Genomic DNA, 13,576 nt, shown 5'->3' with positions numbered 1-13,576 from the left:
TAATAAAATATGCATTTTTTTCTGTTTGGAATAATTAGAAACCCATTAAAGATCACACTCAAGGTTTATGAAACATCTTGTGGATAATCACGTAAATAACAAAACAATTGCTAGAGTAAAAATTGATATTAATGCAAAAATTATATCAATTTATATAAATGAAAAACAATAAAACTTTCTGAGTTTCACTGATGGTATTTTGTTTTCAAAGCTATTAAAAGCCCAGAACAAATCCCTGGGATAAATTCCAGATTGTAAGATTGAGTTGGGTAAATGATCCCACTTGTTCTCTCATTTGCTAAAGGAAAGGCTTTCAAAAATAAAATTGTATATGTTTTTCCTTGAAAACAATTTGGGGCGGTATTGTTTCTTCTTTATTATCCTCTATCTATGTATAAAAACCTGAATCAAAGATCTGAATGACTGTACCAGATTATGAGCCTCCCAAAAGGCCTCTGATTTTATTTTATTTTCTGATAGGATAACTTTTCCATTCCCTCGAGGGCAGTCAGTAAGAAACGTATTTGCATGTCCAACAGGGAGGGGTAATTAATGACAGGCTACTATTTTCCCCCACTAAAAATAAAAATAAGTATTTAGACTTCAATTGTAGAAAACAAATATTCCTACAACAATTTTTTTTTAAATGCCAGATTCTTTTAAATATTAAGTTTCTTCACAATGTTTCCTTGCACAAGGCAACTAGGATTAAACAGATCAGAAATTACTGCTCAGCTAGACCTTCTCCTGAGGTAATCACGAGGCATCATGCTATAGTAATATATCACCATTTTTACTGTGGAAACTTTCATCATTCCGTCTGGGTAGAATGCAATCAGTTAATTAGAAACAATTTACACTACACAAATGGCTACTGATAACACGTATGATCAAAATCTAGTTCCATTCTAATTTTGTTAGCTTGTCTTAGTTACTGTGTTGGAATGGCTGGCATTCAGCATTTTTTTGCTTAGCATTTTGTCAGTTGTGAATTGTGCCATCAATTTTCATGATAAGTCTAAGAAACACTTTGAACTTGATCAGGTCTTGTTTGCTAATCTGAACTTGCTTGATAATTTTAGGTCTGTTTCAATGCTTTTTTTTGCAATCATAAGACCATAGCTAAAAAATACATCTCTTTTTAAAATTTCTATGAGATACTTTTTAATAAATTTATTCTTCTTAAAACTTCCAATAATTTCAGAGCTAAATTTAAGCCCTGAAGAAAAAAATTTCAAATATAATCCCACAGTTTACTAATTTTCTAGTCATAAAAATACGGGAACTATTATTCCAGATGTTATATCCTCTTATGAAGACTCAAATGGACAAACCAAAAGTGCTGGTTAATTGAAACACGAGGATGTAGGCAGCTTCTTAAAGACTCAAAACAGACCTGAATTACCTTTTCAAATATATCAGAAAACTGCAAGTTTTTAAAATAACTGGATCTTGACAATCCTGAATTTGTCTGAAAGTATACATATATAATACTCTTAATAATCTAGAATTTATTTCCCAAATATACAGCAAAGTAAAAAACCTTCCAGAGAACTGTATACATCACTGCTTAGACAGCCACTAAAATGTGATTACCTTTTGGAGAACATCTAACGCTGTGAGTACAGCTTCCTGTAAACTTGTCAGAACTGCTTCAGTGTAAGATGGAAGGATAAAAGGGGATGCATCAGAACTTATGGGGACTGAAATTGCACTGTGCAATATGACTCCCAACTTTTGCAAGTCATCCATGTTGAAACCAGTTTTTATGTGTTGGTAGAGAGCCGGGAATATCTGAATTAAAGCTGTAAGAAAAGGCTGGCTGGGAATGAAAGTTAGTTTATCAAAAGTAATAGGAGGCTTAGTGCTTTCAGATCCAATTCTATACCAGGTATTCCACGCAGCCCACCAGAGATTCAAATCTTCAAGCTCATCGGTAACTATGGGTGGCTCAGAGCTGCTGTATCTTCCAAGTCTTTCTCCAATGGAATCTGTTCTTACAAATGGCCTGCTTAGGCTAGGGCCTGATATAGACCCCATAAGAACAGGCACAGGGACGTTAACTACAGGTGGTGTTTCAGGCTTATCTGAATCCCTGGCAGGGGATACAATCTGTAAAATTTCCTGGAAGCTTTTCAAAGCAGCCAGAGACACTTCATTATTTTTGCTGAGTGCTGCTGACTGAATATGGTCAAGAAGAACATCCCAAGCTCTTGAAAAATCTCCTATATCAGGAAGACAGAGAAAGAGGAAAAAAAAATTATCATAAAAGCGATCAAATTTTCTCTTAATATTAGACAAATATTTGCTTTATTTTTCTGCTCAAATTTCCACAGAACTAGAAAAAAATACAAGTAGTATTAACATTGTGAATTAAAATCATCACAACCCCAAGAAAGTCAGTAAAAATTTTTTTCAGATACAGGAACAAAGGGCATCAAGAAGAGGATAATAGGTATATCAAATAATGTTTTGGTCTTAAAAACAAAACTCTGTATACATATGTATACACATTTGTGCCATCTCCTAGTACTTCTGCCTACGAAGAACAGCATGCAAATCTATGAGTATGAATCAAAAGCTTTTCCATAACATCTTCAGGCTGTCCATCTACCTTTATTAACGATTAGGACGTTCTCCTTCTTAATCACTGGGAATCAGTGGAAAGATTGTTAGAACAGTATGATACATGTTTCTCATGGGTCTAAATATTTCAACTGTATGTCATAACTCATAAATCTTAACTTTATACTTTAGTTTTCATACTTAAATAATTTTATAGTTGCAGAATTATCTGAAACTTTTTTCACAAGTTAGTGAGTTATCAGGAGAAAATGCACCATAAGAACTAACTATCCTTTTACAATGAATTTGTTCCTCTCATGTGAAACTGAATTCACTCATCTACCATCAGTAGAGCATTAGCTAACTGGTAGCTGGTTACCTCTCCTGCCTTATATCTGTGACTGACTAAACATTTATGATGAAGCTATGAGCTGTTTGACCCAGTTTGTCTCCATGAGGATCCAAAACAATAAAAACAACATAAAGATATTTTCCTATAGCAAACAAGCCAATGACTTTGTTAATAACATAGATTACCACCCACACGCTTGCATCAAAATAAAGCAAAAATTTTAAAAATTGATATTTTCCAAAGCAGTATAACATAAGTAGGCTATACAATACACCAAAGAAATTATCGAGGCTTAAAGACTTTCACTTTCCAAAGACTACAAGCAACTAGATTTTGGGTTTAAAAAAAAGGAATACACCCAAATGCCTCAAAAAGAAGACTGTTAACAGGCAAACAGGAAGTAGGTCTGGTATAAAACAACAGGTGCCAGTTGCCTGTTTGGGACAAACACCTGCCCATCACAAGCAGTCTTCTTCATACTCTTTTATTTAAGACTGAGGAATAATTTACACACGGTAACAACATAGATTTTAAGTACACTGTTCAAGTTTTGAAAAATTACATTTTATAGCTATCAAACAGTTAAAACACTTCGCCTGTGGCCATTTCAGTTAAAAAGTCAGAGGAAGCATTACATTTGCCAACCAGAGAGGTAATCTAACATCAGATGTAGAGTACTCTGTGCCATCTAGGGAGAAACACCCCTGCAATTTCTCAATTAACATGTTTTATTTCTAGGAAGGAGTTCTTTTTCTAAAATACTTAGTATAATTATATACTGCATTGAAATTATAAACCCTATTATAAAATAATAAATACCACTTTCTAGTCTTCAAGCCACAAAAAAAATTATCAAAGACACAAGAGCTGTATTACGTCTTCATTAAAAAAAATTCAAATTTATATTAAGTCTTAGATTTTAAGATAGAGTAAATATCATGAAAGTATTAAAAATGATGCTTATTTTGTCAAAACAGCAAATCTACAATGAAAATGTGTGCATTTCACTGTATATAAATTTTATGCAAAAAGAAAAAAAACTAAGCTTTAAAAATACATATATCAGGCAGGGCACAGTGGCTCATGCCTATAATCCCAGCATTTTGGGAGGCCGAGATGAGAGGATTGCCTGAGCCTACAGGTTCAAGCCCAGCCTGGGCAACTTGACGAGACCTCATCTCTATAATAAATCAAAAAATTAGCCGAGTGTGGTGGTGTGTGCCTGTAGTTCTAGCTACTTGGAAGGCTGAGGCAGAAGGATCGCCTGAGCCTGGCAGGTCAAGGCTGTGGTGGCTGTGACTATGCCACTGCACTCCAGTCTGGGCAAAAGAGTGAGACTCCACCTCAAAAGAAAACCAACCAAAAATACATATATTAAGCCCTAATGGGCAAAATGGATCACATACCATGATCCATTTTGTTTCTGGAAAAAATGGGTTAAAAAGTGCACATGAAGAACAACATACAAAGATATCTATGCAAAGAATAAATATGCTTATGCTTTTATACAAGGAGGTTAAAAAAGGCCATATATAAAATGAAAGAAAATAAATAGAACAATATGTACAGTACAGTCACAACTATGTACAAAAGTATCTCTGTTCACTTTTTTTCTACTACCCTGACACTACCAGCAGAATCGAGAGTCTCATCACTGGCACTCAGTTTCTCAGTCTCAGTACTGTGGACGTTTCTGTCTTGCAGAACAGGAGGCTGTTCTACACATTATAAGATATGGAACAACATTCCTTGCCTCAACTCCCTAGATGACAGTAGTGCTCACTCCTCCCCAGTCGTGTCAACCAATAATGTCTCCAGAATTGCCAAATGTCCTCAAGTGTGCTGCAGTGGCCTTGTTTGAGAACCAGTGATCTGAACCACCAACAGTTTCCAATGTCCTGCCATAGGACACCCTTGTTGCCATTCCATTCTACACACATCAACCAAACCAACCTTTTTGAACTGCATTATCTGATCATGTCACATCATGGATTAAAACCTTTCAGTGGCTTTTTTCATTGCTCTCAGAATGAAATCCTAACTTAACACATCCCACATTCCTCTCCTTACCTGTCAGCCACATTAGGAATCACACTCTTCCTCACCCTCTTCAATCCAGACCTTCAGACATACTAGGGTCCACCATCCCACTCTCCTCAATCTTCCCCCATCTCTTTTACATGTTTTCGGTGCCTATAAGGCACCCTTCATTGTACCCTTCTCTGAGGAACTCCTATTTATCCTTCAGATCTCAAGTAAAATATTGCTTTCTCAGGGAATCCTATCTGGACCTCACTGGCCAGATCAAATACCTGCTATATGGCCAGATCAAATACCTACTATAAGCTTGCAAAACCATTTCTTTGTAGCACTGATTATTGTAGCAATTCTGTCTTTATTTATGTAATTACAGTTCCTCCCTTATACCCACAACAAGGATGATGTGCATTGTGCCTGTTATCGTATCCCCTGGAGGCAAGCACTATAGTTTCTAAACGAAAATAGCAACACACACACACACACACACACACACACACACACACACACACACACACACAAAACACATAAACACCAAGACTGTAAGTTAAGTTCAATTATTCTTGGTATTGTGTATGAATTTTAAAAGAATTTTCTGTGTTTTCCAAATTTCCTTGAGCATGAATTACTTGTAGAGCCAGGAAAAAAAAAAAATGCATATATACCTAAAGGTTGCAGTAAATATCTTCTAGTGTTGAAGATTCTTGCCACTCCAGCCAATGTTAATACCCATGTCTCAGCCCATTGCTTCTCAGCTGTGTCCCTTGAATGATGAATGAGAATATTGCCACCTCCAGATTCAATCTTTTCTTTGTCTGCAGTGGTGGAAGACTCTCGAACTCGGTCCAGCAGATGAAAGAGCACCTAGATATTCATTTAAATGTCATATACAAAGTACTGATAACATAGCTTACATAACAGTATAAAAATCTAGAAACTGTTACCAAAAACACACTTGACAACCTAACTAATCAACATATATTAGAGAAAACTGACCAATAGAGGTAACCATACATTCTTAAGCTTATCCTTAAAGTCATGGAATATAAGAAATTAAAATAACCTGGATAGGATATCATGTAAGACTTTGAGTTGCAATATCAATGGAGCATCTATGGGGTAATGTATGAGAAAAGAGCAAGGTTAAGGAGAGGGGTCCAGGCAAAAAAGTATCATTCCTGGAGTCACTGGATATAGAGCAACGAGAGCTCCAGGTCTAGATGAAGGTGCTTGAAGAAATCAACAAGCAAGAAATATGTGGGACCTGGGGTAGCATGTTTTGATTCAAGGAAGAAATAGGAATAAATTTAAAAAACTGTACAGACAAGTACAAGTATGCTATGAAAATGCTATAAAAAATGATTGGGATGAGGATTGAGCACAGGCCAAAGGACTTGACAGTGAGAAGACCACCTGGGATGGGCATGGTGGTTCATGCCTATAATCCCAGTGATTTGGGAGGTTCAGGTGGGAAGAGCGCTTGGAGGCCAGGAGTTCAAAATCAGCCCGGGCAACACAGCCAGATCCAGTCTTTACAAAAAATTAAAAAAAAAATTAACCAGGCTGGGCGTGGTAACTAATGCTTGTAATCCCAGCACTTTTAAAGTCCAAGGAAGAAGGATCCCTTGAAGCCAGGAGTTTGTGACCAGCCTGGGCAACAGAGTGGGACTTCACCTCTACAAAACAATATAAATTAGTCGAGGATGGTGACACACACCTGTAATACTAGGCACTTGGGAAGCAGAGGTAGGAGGATTACTTGAGCCTAGGAATTCGAGGCTGCACTCTACAGAGTGAAACCCTGACTCCAAAAAAAAGACCATCTGTAGCCTATGAACACTTTTTATGTTTCTCGAAGTGTAGTCTGTGAACCAGCAGCATCAAGTATCGCTCAAGAACTTGATAAAAATGCAAATTCTTAGGTCCCACTTCAGACCAAAATAATCAGAAATACTGGGGTAAACTCTGAAGTATAAAAACCTGGAAATCCAATTATAAGGGATAAGGAAATACAGGGAAAGTGAGGAAAAAAGTCATTGAAAATTGTGCAGCAAGATTGGAAAAGAAGCTGCATAAAAGAAAATAAGAATCAGAAAAATATTAGATGAAAAACAAGCAGTAAGGGAGACGTGAGCATGTTTGTGATCAGAGGAGGAGCTGGGGGATGGAGCTGAAACAGAAGATAGATGGGAACATGGCTTTTACTATAAATATATATATATATTTATATATATATATATACACACACACTTCTTACTTGTCAATTAAAAAAGTAAAAGATATAAAATGAAGAAAACGGGACTTTTGATTAATTTATTAGGGAACATATATTGTTAATTTTCTAACAAGACATTTTGGGGTCTATTAAACTAAAATAATTCACAAAAGCAAGTGAAAGGATTATAAACAAACTTTTATTAAAATGGAACAGATGAAACAAAAATAAGAGACTTTTAGCAAGAAGAAATGCTCATTAGTAAGTTGTTGGTTTTATAAGAAAGTTTTAGAAGAGGAAAAAAAGATGGAATTGTGTATTTAATGAATAATCATAACATGTACAATTTACCATTTGAAGGTTACTTTTGTTTAGTGAATCTGCAAGTAAATTTCATTGCTGTTGATAGTCTTTTATTTATAAAATTATCTTTTGATTATATTTGCATTGCATGTCAGAAGTAAAACAACAACAAAAAACACTTTTTCCTCTACTGTAAGACTGATTACCTTCTGTAATTTAGCAATTCCCAGTTTTACCATCTGCGCAAAAGAGAAAAAAGAAAAGAGACAGAAAGGAAAGGCAGAAATGGAGACAGAGATAGTAAGAGGTGAAGACAAAAACAGAGATACGGCCTTTACTACTTCATCTGTTCTGCGCGAGACACAATTTAAAGTATCACACAGTTAACGTTTTCTGTTTTGTCAAATACATGAGGCATGGAAATTCTTCATTAATTAAAAGAAACAATGTTAACTGAAAAAGTATACAGGCGTGTCTCAATCAAAACGGAGAGCCCAAGCCGTTCCCCGATACCTTCCAGATGACAGTGTGCCAGGTCGAATGCTGCAGTAAAGTGCCATGAGCTCCAATCGTGGAAAACAGTGTCTGCCCCGCGCTCTTCCTCACAGCAGGCCGGGGATCCACACAGAGTTCGCCTAGCTTTGCGTAAAGACATAACCACAAGCAATCGAACGGTGGTGCAGGATGAAATGGTCGGTTTAAAGCCACTCCCTTATCTTCTGCCTGCTTTTGCTGTGCTGCCTCCTCCTTATTTAACTCTTTTTCAATCGTTTCTCCTCTTTGGAAAAAATAATCGGAAATATTCCACTAGAAAGCAAAGGAGAGAAATACCATTTTATTCAAACATTTTGTTTTATACATATAACTCTGCCACGTGTGTTTATTTTACCTCTCAGAGTAAAACTTTAAAAGGATTACTTCAAAAACCTCTCTCCTAGTAGTGTAGATTCAGTGAAAACACCTCTTCTGCTATCAGTGTGGGTATGTGACCTCAGGAGAATGTAGGGGAGCAATCTTGTGCTAACATTAATTTTTTAACTAAGTTTGTTATCATGAAAAATTTCAAGAACATACAAAAAAACAAGAATAGTACAATGAACCTCAATATATTGATATGCCCACCACCTAGATACAACAATTGTTAACTATAACAAACATAACCAGCTGGGCGCAGTGCTCATGCCTACAATCCCAACCCTTTGGGAGGCTGAGGTGCAGGACTGCTTGAGCCCTGGGATTCAAGATCAGCTTGGCTAACATTGTGAGACCTAAAAATAAATAAATAAATAAAAATCTACAAAAAAATAAAAAAATCAGTCAGGCATGGTGGTGTGGGCCTGTATTCCCAGTTACTCAGGAGGCTGAGATGGGAGGATTGCTTGAGCCCAGGAGTTTGAGGTCATCATTAGCTGTGATTGTGCCACTGTGCTCCATCCAGTTTGGGCAACAGAAAGAACCCAACTTTAAAACAAACAAACAAACAAACAAACCATAATATCACTGCTATCCTAACAAAATCGTTAACACTTCCTTAATATCATATAACAATAAATTTATAATTTCATACAAGAGCAATTACACATATATCTTATGACTTCATTCTCAATCACAATACAGTATGCAAATTAATAATTATGCCAGTGGTAAACATGAAGAAGATCCAGTACAGTGAACATATATGCAAAATAAAGGAAGTTATATCTAGCAGGAACATAAGCAGCCTTGAACGAACAACCACTCCGAGAGCAATATACACTCAACATGCTTACATTTTTTCCCTATGACTACATTTTTCAAAGTAAACTGCAGTTGTCCCCTGATATCCATGGAGGACTGATTACAGGAACCCCACAAATACCAAAACTCACAAAAGTTTGAGTCTCTCCCATAAAATGCTGCACTATTTGCTTAAAACCCACATATATCTTCCCATATGCTTTATATAACCGCTAGATTACTTATAATACCTCACACACTGCAAATGCCATATAGTTTATTTTATTTTAAAGATGCGGGGGGTACAATTCAGGATTAGGTAGACAAGTAGTCATCATACAGGTAAAGTGTGGGCCTCCCCTTTTGTCCCTCCTTCCCCTGGTTTGAGATCAGGTACCCCTATGGATGCACTCCCCTCCTCTCCGCCCCAGCAATATCCCGCTATTGCTAATCCTTTTCTTACAGTATTATGATTAATGTTCAGGGTCTGCTTATGAGTGAGAACATATGGTACTCGGTCTTTTATGTCTGTGACAGATCACTGAGTATCATAGACTTTAAATCCATTCAAGTTGCTGTGAAGTCCATAATTTTATCCTTCTTTATGGCTGCATAGTATTCCATTGTATATATGTACCACATTTTTTATCCAGTCTACTTGCGATGGGCAGCACGGTTGGTTCCATGTATTTGCTGTTGTGAATAATGCATGTGCAGGTATATTTTTTCATAGAATGATTTGAATTTCTCCAGGTATATTCCCAGAATGGGGACTGTTGGGTTATATGAAAGGTTGATTTTTAGAGCTTTTAAAATTCACCAGTTTTCTAAAGGCTGTATTAGTTTACACTTCCACTAACAGTATAGAAGTGTTCCCTTTTCTCCACATCCTTACCAGCATCTGTTGTTTTGTTTTTATTTTATCTGTTTTATTTTGTTTTTATTTTATCTGTTGAGTTATTGATGATGGGGTTAGGTGGTATCTCAATGTGGTTTTGATTTGCATTTCTTTGATGATTAGTGAGCCTGAGCATTTGTTCATGTATGTGTTGGCTGCTCATATGTCTTCTTTTGAGAAGAGTCTATTTATATATTTTGCTCAGGTTTTAACAGGGCTGCTTGTTTTTTTTTCCTTTGGGCATGTTAGAGTTACTTGTTAAAACTGGATGCTAGGCCTTTGTCAGATACACAGTTGGCGAATTTTTTTTTCCCATTCTGCAGAGTTTCTTCCCTCTTTTGAAGGTTTCTTTTATTTAGCAGAAGCATTTCAGTCTGATGAGGTCTCATTTGTCTATCTTATCTCTTATGACATGGGTTTTTTATCAGGAATTGGCCGCCTATTCCAATTTCTGTAAGGGTGTTTCCTGCATTTCCTAAGGTTCTTAGTTTGAGGTTTTATGTTTAGGTCTTTGATCTGTTTAGAGTTGATTTTTGTGTATGGTGATAGGCAGGGGTCCTGTTTCATTCTTATGCATGTGGTCAGTTTTCCCAGCACCATTTACTAAGTAGGCCCTCCTCTCCCTAGTGGTTGTTGGTGGAGGCTTTGTCGAAGAAGAGCTGGTTGAGAAACTGAGGTTTTGCTACCGGAATCTCTATCCTGTTCTATTGGTCTGTATCCCTGATCTTATACTAATAGTAGGCTGTTTTGATTACTGCAGCCCTATAGTAAAGTTTAAAGTCTGGAAGTGTGATACCTCCTGCTTTGTTTCTTTTGTGGAGGACTGTTTTGGTTATTCATGGTTATTTATGTTTCCATATGAACTTCTGTATTGTAATTTCCAGTCTGAGAAGAATGATGTTGGTAATTTAATGGGTATTGTGTTTAATATGTAGAATGCCTTGGGTAGGATGAACACCTTAACAATGTTGATTCCTCCAATCCACGAGCATGGAATAATTTTCCGTTTGTGTCTTCTTTGATTTCCTTGAGCAATGTTGTGTAGTTTTTGTTGCAAAGGCCCTTCACTTCTCTGGTTAGGAAGATGCTGAGATATTTCATTTTTTTGTGGCTGCTGTGAATGGGCTTGTGCTTTTCATTTGGGTCTCTGCCTGTTTGTAGTTAGTATACAAGAATGCAATTGTCTCGTGCACATTTATTTTGTACCCTGAGACTTGGCCAAAGTCCTTTATCAGTGCAAGGAGGTTTCTGACAGATTCTCTTGCGTTTTCGAGGTATAGAATCATATCATTTGCGAAGAGGGATAACTTGATTTCCTATTTGGATATCCCTGATTTCCTTCTCTTGTCTGATTGCTCTAGCAAGGACTTTCAAAACTATGCTGAACAGGAGGGGTGAGAGTAGACAGCCTTGTTTTGTTCCAGTTTTCAGGGGAAATGTTTTCAATTTCTGACCATTTAGGAATATGTTGGCTGTGGGTTTAGTGTAGATGGTGTTACTATTTTGAGGTATGTTCTCTCTATGCCTAGGTGTTCAATATTTTCATCAAGAAGGGATGCTGGATTTTATCAAAAGCTTTTTCTATGTCTAGTGATATAATCATGTAGTTCTAGTTTTTATATCTGTTGATATATTTAATTACATTTATGGACTTGTGGATATCAAACCACTCCTGCATAAATAGTCCTTATACTGTATTATTAAGGTAATATTGACCAAAAAAAAGAGTACATTTTCAGTACAGACACAACTATCCTTTTTTCCCCTCCAATATGTTCTTTCCATGGTTGGTTGAATCCACAGATGCAGAACCTACAAACACAAAAGGCCAAGTGTGCTAACTTATCTAGCTTGTGAGGAAAGTTTTAAGTTTGAATTTATAAAACTTCTGAGTCATAATATACATTTAAAAGATTTTAAATAGTTGACTTTTAGCATATAGGGAAAAGCTGTCCACATGCTTATTTCATGTTATAGTAACAATACCCTAAGAAAGATTTCATCATAGGCACACCTTGTTTTGTTGAGCTTCAAGGAGAATTGCAATTTTCCATAAACTGAAGATCTGTGGCCACCCTGTGCTAAGCAAATCTATTGGTGCCACTTTTTCAGCAGAAGGTGCTTACTTTGTGTCTTTGTGTCACATCTTAGTAGTTCTCACAATATTCCAAACCTTTTTACTATATTCTATAACTGTTATGGTAATCTGTGATAAGTGATCTCTGATGCTACTTTGTAACTGTTCTGGGGCACAGGAATTGGGCCTACATAAGACAGCCAACTTTAGTCAATGAGTGTGTTCTGACTATTCTACCAGCAGTCCCGTTCCCCTCTCCTCCTCTCCTCTTCTCCCTCTCTCTTGGGGCCTCCCTATCCCCTAAGACACAACAATATTGAAAGTGAGGTCAATTAATAACCCTACAATGGCCTCTAAGTGTTCAATGAAAGAAAGAGTTACACATCCCTCATTTTAGATCAAAAGCTAGAAACGATGAAGCTTAGTGGAAAAGGCATGCTGAAAGCTGAGACAGGCCAGAAGCTAGGCCCTTGAGCATCTTCGCTAAGTTGGGAATCCAAAGGAAAAGTTCTTGGAGGAAATTAAAAATGCTACTCCAGGAAACACAAGTGATTAAAGAAAAACAAAGCAACCTTATTGCTCATATGGAGAAAGTCTGAGAGTCTGGATAGAAGTCCAAGTCAGCTACAACACTCCCTTGAGCCAAAGCCTTATCCAGAGCAAGGCTCTAACTCCCTTCAATTCTACGAAGGCTGAGCAAGGTGCAGAAACTGCAGAGGACCAGTGTGACACTAAAAGAGGTTGGTTCATGAGGTTTAAGGAAAGAAGCCATCTCCAGCGCATATGAGTATAAGGTGAAGCAGCAAGTGCTGATGGAGAAGTTACAGTGAGTCATCCAGAAGAGCTAGCTGAGATCACTGATGAAGGTGGCCCCACTCAACAGATTTTCAGTGTAAATGAAACAGCTTTTGACTGGACGAAGATGTATCATCTATGACTGTCTAGATGAAAGCTAGAGATGAAACGTCAATGCCTGGCTTCAATGCTTCAAAGCACAGGCTGACTCTCTCATTCGGAGCTAATGCAACTGGTGACTAAGTTGAAGCCAGTGCTCATTTACCATTCCAAAAACCCTAGGGCCCTTAAGAATTATGCTTTGGTCAGGTACAGTGGCTCAAGCCTGTAATCCCAGCACTTTGGGAGGCCAAGGTGAGAGGATTGCCTGAGTCCACGGGTTCAAGAACAACCTAGGCAACTTGGCGAGACCTCATCTCTACATCTCTTCAACTCTTTTTGAGTTGAAGTCTCACTGTCACCCAGGCTGGAATGCAGAGGCATGCTCCTGGCCACCGCAGCCTTGACTTGCTGGGCTCAGGTGATTCTTCCGCCTCAGCCTTTCAAGTAGCTGGAACTACAAGCACGTGCCACCATGCCCAGCTAATTTATTTATTTATTTATTTATTTTAGAGATGA

General features: G+C 37.3%; 1 protein-coding gene across 5 annotated transcripts in view; it reads right to left on the bottom strand.

The window, feature by feature from the left end:
- Nucleotides 1-13,576, bottom strand: part of MON2 (MON2 homolog, regulator of endosome-to-Golgi trafficking) — a 107,834-nt gene that overhangs the window by 27,176 nt on the left and 67,082 nt on the right. For all 5 annotated transcript variants that reach the window (XM_021711170.1, XM_008055613.2, XM_021711168.1 and 2 more), the window contains 3 exons: nucleotides 7,986-8,279; nucleotides 5,620-5,818; nucleotides 1,597-2,225 (listed from right to left, as the gene is read on the bottom strand). In XM_021711170.1, coding sequence (XP_021566845.1) covers nucleotides 1,597-2,225; nucleotides 5,620-5,818; nucleotides 7,986-8,279 — 1,122 coding nt within the window. The remainder of the gene's footprint in view (nucleotides 1-1,596; nucleotides 2,226-5,619; nucleotides 5,819-7,985; nucleotides 8,280-13,576) is intronic.

The sequence above is a fragment of the Carlito syrichta genome, unplaced genomic scaffold (genome assembly GCF_000164805.1).
Source record: "Carlito syrichta isolate Samal-C Ts95f unplaced genomic scaffold, Tarsius_syrichta-2.0.1 Scaffold301892, whole genome shotgun sequence".
In the NCBI taxonomy this organism is placed as follows: Eukaryota; Metazoa; Chordata; class Mammalia; order Primates; family Tarsiidae; genus Carlito; species Carlito syrichta.
This window is presented reverse-complemented; position numbering and strand designations above follow the sequence as displayed.